The sequence below is a fragment of the Penicillium subrubescens genome (assembly GCF_028828155.1).
Source record: "Penicillium subrubescens strain IBT 31985 chromosome Unknown utg000003l_segment0_segment0, whole genome shotgun sequence".
In the NCBI taxonomy this organism is placed as follows: Eukaryota; Fungi; Ascomycota; class Eurotiomycetes; order Eurotiales; family Aspergillaceae; genus Penicillium; species Penicillium subrubescens.
The window spans coordinates 2345331-2361561 of record NW_026643153.1 but is presented as its reverse complement, the minus strand read 5'-3'; the positions used below and the strand labels follow the sequence as shown (position 1 = coordinate 2361561).

The window sequence follows — 16231 nt, the reverse complement described above, 5'->3', positions numbered from 1 at the left end:
ATAGTCCTGATACGCCCTAACACTAAGTGACTGACTTATCATGACATTGACTGCTGGCTCAGAAGCCCAAGTGGTCTTGGTCTTTGCACTTTCAATTTGATAAATCAAGACATGATGAACTCAACTAGTCAAGAGGAATACCAGAAGTACAAGCAAACGGATATATGAACTAGAGAGTAAAGAAGTCACATTTATGCACAAGATACTATTGTTTGTCTTTCACTGCTGCAAGTACAAAATTGCTTCTTGTTAAGCTGATAAATAGTCATTCTTCATCATCTCCTTCAAGCTATCCGCGGACAAATTGGTATCAGGTATCTACCTCTTCCTCTTTCCCACAAAACAGGACTATCGACCCAGTTTCTCCCGCTCCTAACGGCTTCTCTCCAGTCTCCATCTCCAGCCCGACTTCAAACTACCCATTCCTATTCCTCTTCTCAATAATGGCTCTACCAGAAAGACCATTGGGTTCTCTCCCACCCCAGCAGCCGCAAAGTCCCGTGTTTCCCCAGCCGATAGCAACAGAGAGCCCGCAGCACCACCAGAAGCAAGCAGAATCCGGACTACCATCTCTTCCACAAAACCCTCCGCCATGGACCGACCTGATTAGCCCGGGTCACACTGGGGCTGGGCAGACGAAGCAAGGTTTTCCACGACGACAGCAGTCTAGCCAGCCGAACACCACGCAGCCACCGATTCCAGGTCAACCTATTCCGCAACAGCAAATGCCTATACCTCCTGAAGCGCAGCAACAACTGATGCAACATGCGCGTTCTCAGAATGGGGTCCCGCAAGCTTTACTGGCAGAAGCTGTGCTTGTCCCGCATACTATTGGGCAGGTGGGATCGCACGTCTTTCCTATTGCCAATGGCCAGTACCAGATTCGGGTTATCTCGTACATGGAAGTGTTGATTCCCATGGTGCCATGTCCTGCCCAGCCACCGCCTCAGTGATTGAAAAGGAGAATGATAGATGGGATATCTTGATGGTTGGATGATTGGCGAGACACGCTTTTTGCTTTCTTCTCTCTTTTGCAAGGAATCAGTACTTGAAAGTCAGACGCATTTCCCATGGTTGTGAAAAGATTTGGGTTCTCTATGTCGAGCCCCGTGGATATTTCATGAATTAATCTCCCTTTCTAAGAATTTCTATTTCAGAGACCATAAGTTCTCGTCAGTCTCCAGGATTCGAACTGTCATGTCATCAGCCGTAGATACCACTAGCTTCCCGTCCCGCGAAAAGGCCATGCCCCTTTCCCAGCCTTGCACCGGCCCTAGCTTGCTGCAGGTCGTACCGGTGCTGGTACTCCAAAGTCGGATCGTGGAGTCGTCAGATGCAGACACGACCATTTTGCTGTCTGGAGAGAAAATCACGTCTTTCACCCAGCTTGAATGTCCCTCAAAGACCTGGGATAGCGTACCGGCTCGCCATAACCGTGCGGTTCGATCTTTTGACCCCGTGGCTACCATCGTGCCGTCTGGGGAGAAATTCACAGCCCGCACGTAATCGGTGTGTCCTTCGAGCACGGCACAGGCGGTACCCATTTGCACATCCCAGATCCGAGCCGTACAGTCATCGGACGCCGATGCCAGTAATTTCCCATCTGGTGAAAACCTCACTGTGCGCACCCAACCAGTGTGCCCACGGAAGACTTTAAGAGATTCGCCAGACCTAAGATCCCAAAGGCGAACTGTCTTGTCATCAGACGCCGACGCTATCAACTTGCCGTCCGGAGAAAAAGCGGCCGATCTCACACAGCCAGAATGCCCTTGAAATACACGGGATACGACGCCCGTGCCGATTTCCCAGACTCGCACGATCATGTCATCAGACGCGGAGGCCACCCTCTGGCTATCCGGTGAAAAGGAGACAGCCCTGACCGGACCGGAGTGGCCCTTGAAGACCCGATACAGCGAGCCCGTCGCCGACGTGCCCCAGACCCGAACCGTGGTGTCGTTCGAGGCCGAGGCCGCCATCGTGCCATCCGGGGAGAGGGCCACATCCCAGACCCAACCTGAATGGCCCTCCAAGGTGCGACGCGGCACTAGCTTGACATCTGGAGAGGAGGTGGTTGGAGTCTGCATTGGTGGCGGCAGTGACCCCCCTTTCCTTGGAGGGGGGCGTGAGGTCGACCCTCGTGACCAGAGAGGGCCCTCCAGGCAGAGAGGTGGTGTAGTAGACCAGGGCCAGAGAGGGTTAAGATAAAGTTGTGGGTTATTTTATCTCGGAGTGAGGTGCAGTTGTGGTCCTTTTTTTTGGATAATTATTTTTTTTTGGGTTTTTTTGGGTTTCTTTCCGGTGTGTCAAGTTGAGATAATGGTTGTTTCGGATGGTGGAGTTGGTCGTCGCTGACAACAAAAAATTGGCCAATTCCCCTCATTTTCTGCGCCCCTCTTCCTCCATTGAATTATTCTTCCCCTCCACGCTGGAATCACCCATCAAAGATGTCATCAGCCATGATTAGGTAAGCAGGTCGTGTTCCATTATCAACCCCCACTACACAAAGGGCACGTGACAAGTTTGTACCCTACGCAGGACACCTGATAGATCACGTGACTAATCACCTGACATATTTCAGATCATGTGATCTTCAATCAGTTATCACGTGACAATTCCCCACCGGATGGGAGCATTTCCCTTCAGGGCGACGGTGGATCCCCTCCCTCTTACGTCAACGGCAGGTCTAACCGGCCTTCCAAACCAAAGTATGTTCCATTGACCAAAAGAGAACAATCTGATTTGCAGATTAAGCCTCTTCCTCCCTCCCTTATCAAAGCCCGCTTTCTATCGCTTGCCCTCGGCTTCGGGTGACAAAGAGAAACACCCCTCCCCCGTCGGCCGCCGCTCTCCCAGGCAAGCCAGGCGACCCCGGCCCGGATAATGATCATGGAGGAGTAAACGCGCGAGAATGGAGCCAATTGAAGCGGGGGAACGAATGGAACTGGGATCGGAATTGGCGTGTGTCACAATCTCCCTCGACTTGCCCGATCCTATTCCTGTCCCAGTGTCCCCGCCTCTCCGTAGGGTGCGTAGGGCGTGTCCCGGATTTATATCACGCCGCTGAGTTTCCTCACCCGTGGGCCACTCTGGAGCGACTATCCACTTTTTGGAAACTGTCGACCCCGGATTTCTTGGAGAGGTTTTTTCTTGGTTCTTCCTCCTTCTCTTGTTTCTCGCTTCAAAAAGCTCGCCATAGAAAAAAAGCCGGGATATTCCTTTGAATCGTCATTGTGGATTGTGGGGATATGCAGGGGATTTGACCTCATTACATACTCCGGTGATTTTGTGGCTCTCGTGACCAGGTCTTTTCGCCGATCTATACAATTGATTCGCCGACTACATATTGAGTTTCGCCGTCACTATCCGAAGCTTTTTCTGGGGAAGATTTGCTCTTGAAGACATCCAGCAACGGCTCCGAATTACCTACTCACAGCACAGCTCAACCTCGAGAAGACTAGATACAATATAGCTACAACCTCACCATGATCGCTGCCAACGTTCCCCATCTCCCGGACGGAGACTCGCCAGACCTGATCTTGGTCCCCGCCACTCCAGAGGAGCGCATCGCCTCCATTAAGCTCAACAGTATCGCCTGGAAAGGTCCCTTGGACGTTGAAACCTACATCGCCCGTGAGGATCACCTCTACAGTCAACGACTTACCCGGGATGGTTTGACCTGCTGGATCTTGGTCGACGGTAGCGAGCCTGAGGGTGACCGCACTATTCTAAGCTCCTGCGAGACCTACCAGAAGAAAGCTATCCTCGCACACAACGGCCAAGTGGAAGATGTATCCACACACGGCGTAGGAAGTGTCTACTGTCGGCCGGAGTTCCGGGGTAAAGGTTACGCGAAGCGTATGCTAGAAGAACTCAGTCGGAAGCTTGATACGTGGAAAATGGAAAATCAGCCGCGGGGCAGAGCATTGTTCACTATTCTCTTCTCGGATATTGGAAAGAAATTCTATGCACAGTTTGGCTGGCGGCCGTACTCGTCTTCGCACATGGTGCTACCTGCTCGGGCGAAGGAGGAGTCATCCAATGGGACGACAGGGAAGAGCGCGACACGGGATTTATATGCCGAGGACGTCGACAAGAATATGTGCAATGATACCGTCATTACCAACCTGCGTGAAGAGATGCGGGTTGCTTCGAAAAAGTCACAAGCTGCCAAGGTCGCCATCCTGCCTGATTTCGACCACTTTGTGTGGCACTGGGCCCGTGAGGAATTCTTCGCGCAGCAGGTCTTCTCACAGCATGCCCCGCCACTCGTCAAGGGCGCTGGAAATGACAATGCTCGCGTATACTGCGCGTGGAATCGGAACTTCGGCGAGACACCAGAGGACAGTGTGCTTTACATCCTGCGATGGGTGTACGATGACCCCACATCGCCCGAGCAGGAGCAAGCATTGGTCCAGGCGATGGCTGATATCTTGCGACGAGCTCAGCACGAGGCCAAGGAGTGGGGGCTGAGCACCGTTGAGTTTTGGAACCCAGAACCACTTCTGCAGAAGGCTGTCAAGGTGTTGGATCCGGATGCTGAAGTCGTGCACCGTGAGAAGAGCAGTATCTCCAGTCTGCGCTGGACGGGTGATGAGCACGGCCTTGGTCAGGATGTGGAGTGGATCTTGAACGAGAAGTATACTTGGTGCTGATTTCAGATTGCTTGGGTATCATTTCGTGAGTTTCTGCCATTTTGATTGACTTTTCTTTGGCTTGTCATGCTTGGATATTGAAGTGTGGAGGAGTTCGCAACTGAGCTACTGGGTGGCAGTCATGACATATTTTTTAGAGAGTGCCTGATAGTTATAGATCGGGCTACTCCATCAATGACGCGGCAGCGTATTTGATGAGTTTGCAATCAGCGGCGCTTTGGATTTTTTAGCAATTCATGCCAGTTTCTGGTGGTCTTGGCTTTGGCAGCTGCAGCTGGCGCTGCGGCAGAAGTCTTACTGACTTGCTGCCGTAGCGATGGCACAACGAAGCATATAGTTGTAGGATCAGGGCTCTGATATGAGCCCTCCTGTAGCTTGGATAGAGTGGCCTCCTCTCTCCAGGACTCTGGCAGACAATCTTTCCATGCACGGAGGAAGTCACTCCGCCCGATGGCCGATGATGTCGTGGGTGCTGTAGCAGCGAGATAAGTCTCACCCACCCATTTCGTACACTCGGTCTTGTCAAAGCTTGCCCCTAAGACGCATCGGATTAGTTGGGCACGGGCTATGATATTGAGCCAGCGACAACTTACACTTGATCTCGTCAGCCAATGACGGCCCTTCGTCCGCCACGCAAAGCCTTCTTGCGACAGCTTCAAGGAGCGCTCGTGGGAATGGCGGCTCCGAATCATCGTCATCGTCAAGAACCGACTTCCATAGGTCCCAAACAAGGAACTGCTTCTCAAGATCAATCCCTTGCAAGATCGCGCCCTGCATCAAGCGCTTCCACACATTCAGCCGCATCCGCGCCGAAGGCCTCCAGCATGCACCTTGTTTCTCGTCGACAAACGCGCAAATGCCTGTCCAACCAGCTTCACACTGCGCCGAAGACACTGGAATATCCGCAAAAACACGGTCCCGTAGCTTTCGTGTCTCAACTGGGCTCAATGAACCGGATCCATTTGCAGTCTCGTCCATAGAGATATCGCCGTCATCGTCACCAGTTCGCTTTTCGTATAGACCCAAACTCTTCTCCAGAAAGGGGACTGCAGAGAACCCCCCTGGTGAGACATGTAGCTCCAATGTTGATCCGCATTTCGCAATTGCAGTCACCGCTTCATCAGGGAGATTCAATGCACCAGTCTCGCCGGCTTCCTCTTCGACGACTTTGATGTCTGCCCTTGAGATCTGTCCAAGGCTCGGTCGGAGAATGTGAAGAGAGTTTGAGGACTGGACTTGGCGGATACGGTATGTTTGTGATGGCGTGCACAGATTGACGTACTCCGGGGCACTGGGATCGACCACGGCGCGGGCTAGAGCAGCAGAGGGGGTTTTGAGCTCGAGTCTATCGAATTGAGCACTGTCAGTAAATCATTGACAAAGGCAAGCCTGGTAGAACGATCAAGCTCTGGCATGAAACAGTCCACTTACGCGGGGGCATCCTTGGAAGTCAACAACTTCTCCAATTCTGGGGTCAGTTCTAATAGCCGGAACCCCTGCTGGGGGTTTGTATTCGTGAAAAGAATACTTCGTGAGTCTTGAGTCGCCATTGGAACGAGAGAATGCCTCTGAGAGCGATCTGCAAGAATAGTCGAGGTGATGCCAGAGAAGAAACGCGCGGGGACGCGACGGACACGCGCTGGTCGTGCACGGACCACCGTTTAATGGAAATGTCGAGGTTCTTGACTTTCGGGGATGAGATTTCATTCCATGTCTCGAGTATTTCTAGGTAGACCTAGAGTATAGAATAGCGATCAAGGCGACCTAAATCTGTGAGACAGTGCTACCTTGCTTCAGCGCCCAGTGAATCCTTTTTGGGCGATGAGACGGACATCAAGGGCTCTACTCTACATACATCCACCTTGCGATAACGTTTCACATAATTTTCCTTGAGTAAACCTCGAATTGGTCGCAACTGCAACCTCTCGGTGAGCAGAATCTAGGCAGATGCTGAAATATTGTATGTAGTGAGGTTCATGAAACAAACACCACACAGCCTTGCGCTACATATACCGGACTAGGCCTCCAAATCAGCCACACCTCTAAGGCTCCGACGAATTAGAGACAATCGGAAATGATTACCGACTTCCTTAAACGAGGCTCTGTAAACGAGTCAGCCAATCGGAACTAGCCAAAGATACGATTAATTTCCCCATATTTACTCTTCCAACACTTGCATCAACTATGCCATGGTCTCTGTCTAATATTTGGAGCTGTTTGGCGCCGATGTTCTATAATTATCCAGGCAGTTAGATAATGATTGTCAGAAGAAGATGGAAAAAATTCACGATATCCACGTATAAGAGAGCGGAAAGTCGATGATAACCAAAGACCACCAGCATTGTTCATCTTTTGCATATCTACACCAGCGTTCCCTTGGGTAGACTGCAAAAATTTCTTCTATCAACATTCTCTTACCAGGAGAAAGATGCGGCACTATCTTCCTATCCTATGCACTTTACTAGTGACATTTGTCACGGTCTCTGCAACACCAATTCAAACCCCTGCACCGATCCCTCGCCTCTCACCACGAGATGAGACCTCAACAACCACGACGAAAGTCTCAACGACGACTTTTCCCACATCCACAACAACAGAAACAGGATTCCATCTGACACTGAGCTTGAACCTACCCAGCAACACTTGCACACCAACCATCGCACCAGACAAGAATGGATGGGTTCCCGCATCGGAATGCAACGCCCTCTATCTCTATTACCCATCCTTCAACATAGCAATTACAGTCGCCGTGCTCTTCGGTCTCCTCATGATGGCTCATTTTGTTCAAGCTACCATCTATAAAGCGGGTTTTGCTTGGGTCATTTTGATGGGTGTTGCCTGGGAGTGCGTGGGTTATGCCACCCGTGCATTGAGTACACGCAATCAACAGGATACTACTATTGCTACTGTTACCCAGATTTTTATTCTTTTGGCACCACTGTGTAAGTTCTGGCTTTCCTCAATTGCTTTTAAGCTCGCGCATTCTGATACGTTGCCATCGTGATTAGGGGTCAATGCCTACTGCTACATGGTCCTAGCTCGGATGATCTACTTCTTCATACCAGAGCGTCAAATCGGGATATTCAAACCTTCACTGCTAGCAACTGTCTTTGTCCTCCTGGATTTCGGCTCTTTCATCATCCAGATCATCGGCGGTATGAGCGCAAGCCCGGGCCAATCCAACGAAGCAGCTATGAAAGGAATCCACATATACATGGCAGGCATTGGCATCCAGCAATTCTTCATCGTTTGCTTCCTAGTCCTCGCCATGCAATTCCACAGACAGATGCTACAATTGGAACGTGCGAGCAGATTATTCGCGGACAAGCGACGGTGGAGACATCTACTGTACGCTTTATACGGGAGCCTTCTCTTCATTACTGTGCGAATCATCTACCGCCTCGTTGAGTTCTCGGCCGGACAGACAACAGATAACCTGATACCCTATCATGAATGGTATATGTACGTGTTTGACGCGGTGCCGATGCTTCTTGCCATTGTGGTTTGGAATGTAGCCCCGCCTGGTGCGGTGTTACAGGGTGCTGATGCTAAGTTGCCGCCCAGTGGACTTGGCAAACTTTTGACTTTTTGGAATTGCTGTAATTTGTGTGTGTGCTGTGGCTGTGCATGTTGTTGTCGGACGTGTAGGAAGCGGGAAAAGAAGAAGAAGATGCAACGGATTCCGGAATTGGGAGAGGAGGAGATGTTGCCGCTAAGGGAGACTTCGCCCTATCGGTAGTCAGGGGTGGAGAGATGTGGTTGTATACTGGTGACTTGAAAGCGTTGATAAAGATTGAATAGGCGATTAATAGATGTTTTACTTGAAGCCCTCGGGAGTGTTACGGGTCGCGTAAATTTCTACCCTCTAACCAATCCAGAGATCAAACCACGTCTTCATTTTATCCAAAATACCAATGATTTGAATTGACTCCTGGGCAGGCGTTGAATATCAACGTTATTGCCTCCTGTTGATCAATCGAGCCCATTGAAGTCCCAAATCCTGCGGCCGGGTTTCACTCATACCCGAAACCCGCCAGGAACATCACCTTACTTACCTTAGTCACGACAGCATATGTAGTTTCTGATTAAGCTAGTAGAACTAGGCTCCAAAGACCTAAATAGGTATATTAAATGTTTCTAGATACCCCCGGACCGGCATCTGTGACACCATTTCTGCCATTTTCCATCTTCCTACTATCTTGTGCTGGCATCGACCACAATGGGAGTTTTCTCTAATATCTTCTATTTTGCACTCCATCCAAATCACCTGGGCACATTAATTCGGTGGTAACTCTACCCAGCCATACGAATTTAAAGAAGACCTTTGACTGACAGCCATCTTACGAGACAGGCAACTACGCCAAAAACCTCACCACACAAAAGACACCTGCTACAAAACACCCACAGCAAAAACCTGCTTCAAATTCCTCCACAAAACAGGCCGCAGCTTCAATCCCGTCATCAATGACCTACACCCAGAGCTCTCATTACCCATCTGCATCTTCTACCTTATCCTGCGAGGCCTCGACACGATCGAAGATGATACCTCGATCCCACTGGATATTAAAGAACCGCTTCTCCGGGATTTCAAGACTTATCTTGACATAGATGGATGGAACTACACGGGGAATCGTCCAGAGGAAAAAGATCGGGAACTGTTGGTTCAATTTGACAATGTTATTGTCGAATTTAGGAAGATGAAGCCCGGTTATGCGGGTATCGTGCGGGATGTCACGGGGAGGATGGGGGGTGGTATGGCGGACTATGCGCGGAAGGCGGATTTGGGGATTGTTGGTGCTGTGACTATTGCGGAGTATGATCTGTATTGTTGGTATGTAGCTGGTCTGGTCGGTGAGGGACTAACGAGGCTCTTCGTTGAAGCTGGGCTAGCGGAAACTGCTCTGATCGAACAAGGTCTATATAAACCGATGGGCCTCTTCTTACAAAAAACCAATATTATTCGCGATATACGCGAAGATCGAGACGACGGTCGACGTTTCTGGCCTGAAGAGATTATATCCAGGCACGTTGGTACCTTCGACGACCTATTCGAACTCGAGAATCGTGGAGATGCCCTCTCATGCAGCTCCGAGATGATACTGGATGCACTGCGGCATGTCTGCGTTGTCCTGACATACCTCGCTGGCCTACGCGAGCAAAGCGTTTTCAATTTCTGCGCTACTCCTCAGTGCATGGCTATTGCCACGCTGGAGTTGTGTTTCTGCAACCCGGCACTATTTGACCAGAGACTCAAGATAGCTAAGGGGGATGCGCTGAGACTGGTTGTTGAGGCTAGTCAGGGAATGGAGAGCGTTTGTTATGTGTTTTGTCGATATGTTGGTCGGATTGAACAGAAGATTCACCCCGGTGACCCTTGTTACTTGGGAGTCCGTGATGCATGTGAAGAGGTATGTATTCCGGGGACTAGGATAAATTGACTCAGAATTGCTAACTTTTCTTAGATCCAGAGATCTGCTAGGAATTTAGCACTTGAAAGTGCTGAACGAGTTGTCGGTCGTAAGAATGAGGGAAAGGCATTGGACATCAATGAGGGAGAACCTAAGCATCAGCCCGGCGCTTTTCAAGATACTCGATCTGTCGTTGGGCGAGCTGCATCTTTAACGGGTATCGCATTGCTGATACTAGGAATCGGGTGGCTCATCACAGCCCGTTGGAACATCGCCTGATCTGGTGTATAGCTACGACGAAGAATCTGTAATCAACTCTGCAATTGTCATTCCAAAAAACCTTATTGCCAGCTCCAATATCACGCCCTCTAATATGCAGTCTAAAACCATGCCAAAAAGAAAACCACCCAAAAACACAGGCCATATACAAACAAAAAGCTGCAAAAACCAAACAAACCCGAGAAACGAAATCGAAAGGCAGTGCGTTTGCGTCGCTCCTAGGACAAAACAGACTCCAATTTCAGCAAAGTGAAACGAGATGAAATAGAACCCCGCGAAAGCGGCATCGTCAGCTTGTTATCTGTCAACGCTTAGTTGCTCAGAGCCGGCCACACCATGTCACGTATGCATTTATGTTAGAATCCAGCCAGCTGGACTTGTCGAACTAAGGACGACCGAGAGCTTGGAAAAAAGGAACACGATGGCTGTCCAGTCGGTCAACTGCTCTATAGACTGGAGGCATCATTCGCAGAGTTCTTAGCAGGTTGAGCGGCAGGACCTTCATCCGAGCCCTTGTCAGAGCCTTTGGCAGCACTATGAGCCTTGGCTTTGCTGCTTTCTTTCGGCTCCTTCTGCTCCTGCTGCTCGCGCTCTCGCTCTTCTTCCTCGCGAGCCAGGCGTTCCAGTTCCATCTCCTCCATATGGCGCAGATCATCCACACTGGGCTCGTACAAATGCCAGATAGTATAATGTGGGAGTCCAATCACGGAGAATTTCATACGTTTGGCCATCTGAGAATATTGTTAGCTGCTATAAAGAGTAATAATAATCCTAGCTTGGTTCATCTCACCTTGCCAAAGCCCTCGGTTTCAGCATGCTTTTCAAAGCTGAAGGCTGGGAAATGGACACCGGCGCGAAAGACTCGGGCCTTTGCCAGGATACTGACACCGCCAATGCCGTCCAGCTCCATCTCCATATCGGGGTCTCCGTAGGGATCGCGGAGGTAGGCCAGATGGGGTCGCCATGTTGCATATTCGGCATATCCCTCCACAATCACGGCGTCTTCATCTAACGTCTCAGCCAAGGCTAATGCGGTTTCTGATTCCTGCCACGAATTCAGATCGTAGGGTTGTTCTCCACCGAGCCAATCTGGGAGTGGTCGCCACACATCTGTCGACATATATTAGCATCATTCGTAAAGTTCATGTCCCAGACAATGAGCTAATCACGTACTCGGAACAGTGACATCCTTGTTATGCCTCATCAAATCCTCAATAATTGTAAAAGGCGCCGTCTCGACATCTGCATCTCTCCAATAGACCCAGCTATGGGTAGGACGCAGCGTCGCGCTAAGCAGCCAATTCCTCGCCTGAGCCATCAATTTCCGCCGGCTCGCCTGGGCCTCGAAACCATGCCGACTCTCCACATCCTGCTGCACCTTCTGGCCAAAATCTTTCTCGATAACGGAGATCTCGCCAAATTTCATCTTCGGGTCTGGATCATTTTGCACTTCCTGCAGCATGCGCGTGAGCATGCCCAGAGTCTCGTCACGCGAGTCGGACACCAGGAAGGCCAGGTCGATCAGGTTGTGTGGGTAGGTGAGGTTTCGCAGGTGCGAGAAGAACATGGGTAGGTGGGAGGAGGCATCGCGCAGCGGTGTCAGCATGAGGACGCGTTCGCCGCGTTCCCAGCCTTTCTCCGTGCCTTGGACTTCGGAGAGATCATAGTACCGGACTGTTTGGAGATGGAGGTCCTCTGATGGATGGACGAGGCCGAGGGATAGGGTTGGGATGATGGCCGCGCGCCAGGAAGGAAAGATGAAGATAACTAGTAGAAGTGATACCCCGCCGAGCAGGAGCAGCCGTTGGAAGAGCTGACGTCGTCGGCGGAGGGCGGGTTGTGAGCGAGGTTGGAAGCTACTAAGGATGGTCACCAGAGTATGTTAGTATCAATTGATCTTTCGGAGGGGGCCGTTTCGACCAGCCATCATTTTTTGGCGATTATCCTGGCCCCCATGTGGCTCCAACGGGGTCGTCATGCGCGCCTGGGGCCATTACGTACCGATTGGGCGATATGGAGAAGTCGTTGGGCCCTCGGGGGTAGGCTGAATAGCCCTTTGGAGAGGCGTAATGCCTGTTCATTGTGGGGAGATCGATAGCATCGAGGACGGAGAAAGATTGAAGAAGCTATTGCTCTGGAGGCTCGCGACCAGTCGGGAGTCTCGAAGAGGCCAGCTCGAAATCGGATGAGGCGGTGGAGGAATGAAGGGAGATCAACAACGGGAGGGCAAGAAGAGAAGATAAGTAGAAAAGAGGCGGGGGACACAAAAGATAAGAGAGAAGAGAGAAGAGAACACAGCAAGAAAATTGGAGAGAGTTGAATTGAAGGTATAGAAGCCAAATGATTGTACGCAGGACCGACTGGCGGGATTCCAGTTTCCAGTCGGGCCGATCTGAGCGTTTTCCGCCTAGAAAAAACACGCGACGAATCCGGGTGGCCGTTTGCAGCCAACCCGAGGGCAAATGTGAGTAAACTAGTACGGAGTACTCCGTAGTAAATACGGAATAGATTGGTCACGAAGTAATACTTAGACAAGTACATTGTCAAGTGGATTATGATTTTTAGTACTATGTATATACGAAGTAGCATACGTAGTGATGTCGTACTTTGTACTAGTCGTACATTAGTCGAACTCACTCCAGTCTGTAGTACGTCAGACACTCTTCAGCCAATCGGCATCACCCAGTCTTTTGGTTCAAACACTCTCCAAACATCTCAATCTACAACCCCCCTGGTGATCCTCCGGTGGATCCACCAATCTGATCAACCCTGATCAACCCCAGTCATACAATCTCCCCCTCATTCTGCTTCCTCAATATGTCGTCGGCGCAGGACTAATCGACACGGGCGATCCCTTCGAACTCCCCTCCACCTGTCGCATCATCCGCACCAACAACGATTCCATCGCTGCTCCCTGCCGTAGCGTCCCCAGGACGGATGCGGCCTCATACTCACCATCTAAGATAAAGTACCTCTCGGCCTGCTCCACCGCACCCCGACGGAATGCAACTTTGGCGATCGCCTTGGCTGGAACACTGGCCTTGTTGATCGAACTGCGCGACATCATCCGCAGAATCGGCCCCAGCCCCGACCGTGTCTGATTTGCCATGCGTACGGACAAGGGGGCCCCGGTTCGCAGGTGACTGTCCCCAGTCATAGCCCCGGGATCTAGCGTGAAGATGTCCAGGCCAATGCTTTCGGTCTAAAATTGGGGGAGCCTTCTAGTCAGCACACTTTGCAGAGTGGAACGGGTCGAGCCCGCGATCGGGATCAGAACTTGACTGAAGAACTTACACTGGCCAGGCTGCGTCGCAATGCATATAACGCTACGCTCGCGAGAAGCTTGCTACTCCCGAATCGAACATTCCCTTCCTTACGACTCAAGATCGTTCCCGGCGGCCGCTTATCCCGTCCTTGATTATGATCGAAGAAATCCAATCGACCCTCCGAGGCCGCAGAGCAGCCGATGTAGATCACTTTCGCATCTCCGTCGGGGGTTCCATCGCCTGCGCAGAACGCCTCGAGTAAGCCGACTGTGAGGAAGAATGGTGCGACACAATTGGTCTGGTACACCGGGTCATAGCCGTCCAGGGTGAGTTCGTCGACGGTGTACGATGCAATGGCGGCGGAGTGGATGAGGGTGGAAATGGGAGGGATTTCTTTTCTTCGAACTCGGTCGATTGTGCGATGGGCAAAACTGGTCACCGACTGGAGGTCGGTGAGGTCGAGACTGAGGATTTCGATTGATCGAGGTCCGATTTGTCGGATTCGTGAGATGAGGTCCCGCGCATCTTGTCGTTTGGGATGTCGGGCTGTGAGGAGGAGATGTGTGAAGGGTTGTGTCTTGGCGATGGCCACGGCGATCTCGGATCCTAGTGAGCCATTTCCTCCGGTGATGATCACGGTCCCTGTGAGTGACCTCCCCATGTCCAGGTATGTGGTGTTGGTAATTCGTCAAGTCCGCATATGGTTGAGGTGGACGACGCTGTGGATCTGCGGGGTCTTTAAAGAATCACCAATGCAAATATTAGATTGACAGCTAGACTCGCATCCCAAAGTCCTCAATAAAAGTGATATATGAGAATGCAAGGAGGAACGACAAAAAAGCTTAATAAAGGGGGTATAAACACTCTAGAAATCAATAGATAGAAACCAGGGGCCGTAGCTGAGCCCCAGAAAGAATGGGAAGAAAGGTAAAAAAAAATCCAACGCATACATCTCTGACAAAGACGAGCTATATACGGACTACGGCCTACATACGGACAACGGAACCGCGGGCCTCACAGATCGTCTCCATCGCTCAACCAAGATCCAACCGCCCTAGTTAAGCCAATCGTTTTCAATGGGGGGCCATGAAGCGGTGTCAGTGTCGGCATGTCTCAGCTCACGGCTGAAGCCCCTAGCCCCTCTCTCTGAGGCCAGCCCTTCCAGAAAGAAAAGACAAAAGACGAGCAGTGGATCAATCAGATGCAGACACAGACGACGTGCTGCGTTAGTGCCGTAGCGGAAGTCTCGAAGCGGAACAAACCCATCCAGGTGGGAAACTGGGAACGCCCTTGGCCCCCCGCTGGGAAGATAAAAATAAAAAAAACTCTGCTTTGCCGCTGAAACAAGGACATTTTGATAATTGTTCCTAATATATTAGTGTTATAGGATGAAAGGAGGTGCAGTTCAAACCGTATATGCAATCTGTATACTACCCTACCAAACCACCAAAGTTACAAACCACTATATTAAGAATGCTGGTAAGTGGCTTTCGGCCCGATGGTGTGCTTCCATGTGGCGTGCTGGCAGAGCCTTGGCAGATCTTGATGGACAACTCACCAAAGTCAAACACACGAACCGTGGAAGGATCGGCGGTTGACATTGGCCCTAGCGAGGGTTTTTACAGATCTGGCGGCTAGCTAGCGTGATGGAGGTACATACAGAGAGTGCAGTTGTTGTTGGGCTGTGTACACTGTACAGCGATGTGTTGGGCAAAGACCCGGGATTGCCGATCGATTCTACCTGTAAAAAGTAGAGAGTTTTGGGCCGACCCGATCAGCTACACAGTACGGAGTAATAAGGGGTGACGGTGAAAAGACCACGATTATTCGTGGCCTTTGGAAGGAGAATCGTAGTCATTTCACCCAGCGCCTCGGACATAACGGCCGGAGCTAATTTAGGCCTAGCGTGACTTCCTTTTTTAGTGCCTGTACTCCGTAGATGCACAAAGATACTCAATACGTTAATCAAAGGGCAAGTGTATAAATAAGCCTTGAATAATCATTTAAAAGTTATCCTTAAGCGCTCTTATTTTTCGAGAGAGACACTGTTGCTACTTTGCAAAGTTTGATCGCCTACAATGCCAAAGAAAACTCGTGCTACGCAAACCGAAATCGACTAGAACTTATTCGTTCAACAACCTAATACGCAAGTCAACAGCGATTATACCGATTCCACAAAGCAATACATAAAGTATATAGAACGCAATTTTCGAATGTTAGTCGCTCTGTTTCTGTGATCTTTTCTCTAGGTCACTTACAAATAATGCCAGGTTTGCACAAAATCTAGACCCCCCAGTCACCCTCCATTCAGTGACGCTTTCCTTGCTCGAAAGCGAGTTGATGTGATCCGTACTGCTGAAAGTCACTTGACGATCAGCCTGGCTCTTCGAACCCAATATGACGAAGCGAATGTGGACGGAACTAAACCTGTTTACCAAGGTTTGGTGAGGGATGACAACTCCAAGATACTTCCGAACGGCAAAGTTGTACCAGACTGCGATTTGAAGCCGGCTATCGATGCAATCCAGCAAGAGAAGAAAGTGACAGTATAAATCAATGATTACTACAAGGCTTATAGAGCTGGGACACTCAAAGCTTCAGGATCCGATGCGACGTCGAAGGACGA

The 16231-nt window shown here is 50.5% G+C and overlaps 7 protein-coding genes across 7 annotated transcripts; 3 read left to right on the top strand and 4 right to left on the bottom strand.

Moving 5' to 3' along the window:
- Positions 1-443: 443 nt before the first annotated feature.
- Positions 444-953, top strand: N7473_004884 (uncharacterized protein; the record flags this gene model as incomplete). Its single annotated transcript, XM_057150824.1, has 1 exon — positions 444-953. The coding sequence occupies one exon, from the start codon at positions 444-446 to the stop codon at positions 951-953; it is 510 nt and encodes a 169-aa protein (XP_057010934.1).
- A 195-nt stretch (positions 954-1148) lies between these two features.
- On the bottom strand, positions 1149-2084 carry N7473_004883 (WD40 repeat domain-containing protein; the record flags this gene model as incomplete). The annotated part of the gene is made up of 1 exon (XM_057150823.1): positions 1149-2084. The coding sequence occupies one exon, from the start codon at positions 2082-2084 to the stop codon at positions 1149-1151; it is 936 nt and encodes a 311-aa protein (XP_057010933.1).
- Positions 2085-3482: 1398 nt separating this feature from the next.
- N7473_004882 (uncharacterized protein) lies at positions 3483-4652 on the top strand (the record flags this gene model as incomplete). Its single annotated transcript, XM_057150822.1, has 1 exon — positions 3483-4652. The coding sequence occupies one exon, from the start codon at positions 3483-3485 to the stop codon at positions 4650-4652; it is 1170 nt and encodes a 389-aa protein (XP_057010932.1).
- A 206-nt stretch (positions 4653-4858) lies between these two features.
- On the bottom strand, positions 4859-6202 carry N7473_004881 (putative sister chromatid cohesion protein Dcc1; the record flags this gene model as incomplete). The annotated part of the gene is made up of 3 exons (XM_057150821.1): positions 4859-5187; positions 5246-5997; positions 6084-6202. 3 exons carry the CDS (start codon positions 6200-6202, stop codon positions 4859-4861), a joined length of 1200 nt encoding a protein of 399 aa, XP_057010931.1.
- Positions 6203-7080: 878 nt separating this feature from the next.
- Positions 7081-10339, top strand: N7473_004880 (uncharacterized protein; the record flags this gene model as incomplete). The annotated part of the gene is made up of 5 exons (XM_057150820.1): positions 7081-7594; positions 7661-8258; positions 8301-8387; positions 9004-10060; positions 10115-10339. 5 exons carry the CDS (start codon positions 7081-7083, stop codon positions 10337-10339), a joined length of 2481 nt encoding a protein of 826 aa, XP_057010930.1.
- A 446-nt stretch (positions 10340-10785) lies between these two features.
- Positions 10786-12420, bottom strand: N7473_004879 (ANP1/MMN9/VAN1 family protein; the record flags this gene model as incomplete). The annotated part of the gene is made up of 4 exons (XM_057150819.1): positions 10786-11070; positions 11130-11449; positions 11513-12198; positions 12341-12420. The coding sequence occupies 4 exons, from the start codon at positions 12418-12420 to the stop codon at positions 10786-10788; spliced, it is 1371 nt and encodes a 456-aa protein (XP_057010929.1).
- Positions 12421-13151: 731 nt separating this feature from the next.
- Positions 13152-14266, bottom strand: N7473_004878 (glycosyltransferase family protein; the record flags this gene model as incomplete). Its single annotated transcript, XM_057150818.1, has 2 exons — positions 13152-13541; positions 13634-14266. The coding sequence occupies 2 exons, from the start codon at positions 14264-14266 to the stop codon at positions 13152-13154; spliced, it is 1023 nt and encodes a 340-aa protein (XP_057010928.1).
- Between the last annotated feature and the right edge of the window lie 1965 nt (positions 14267-16231).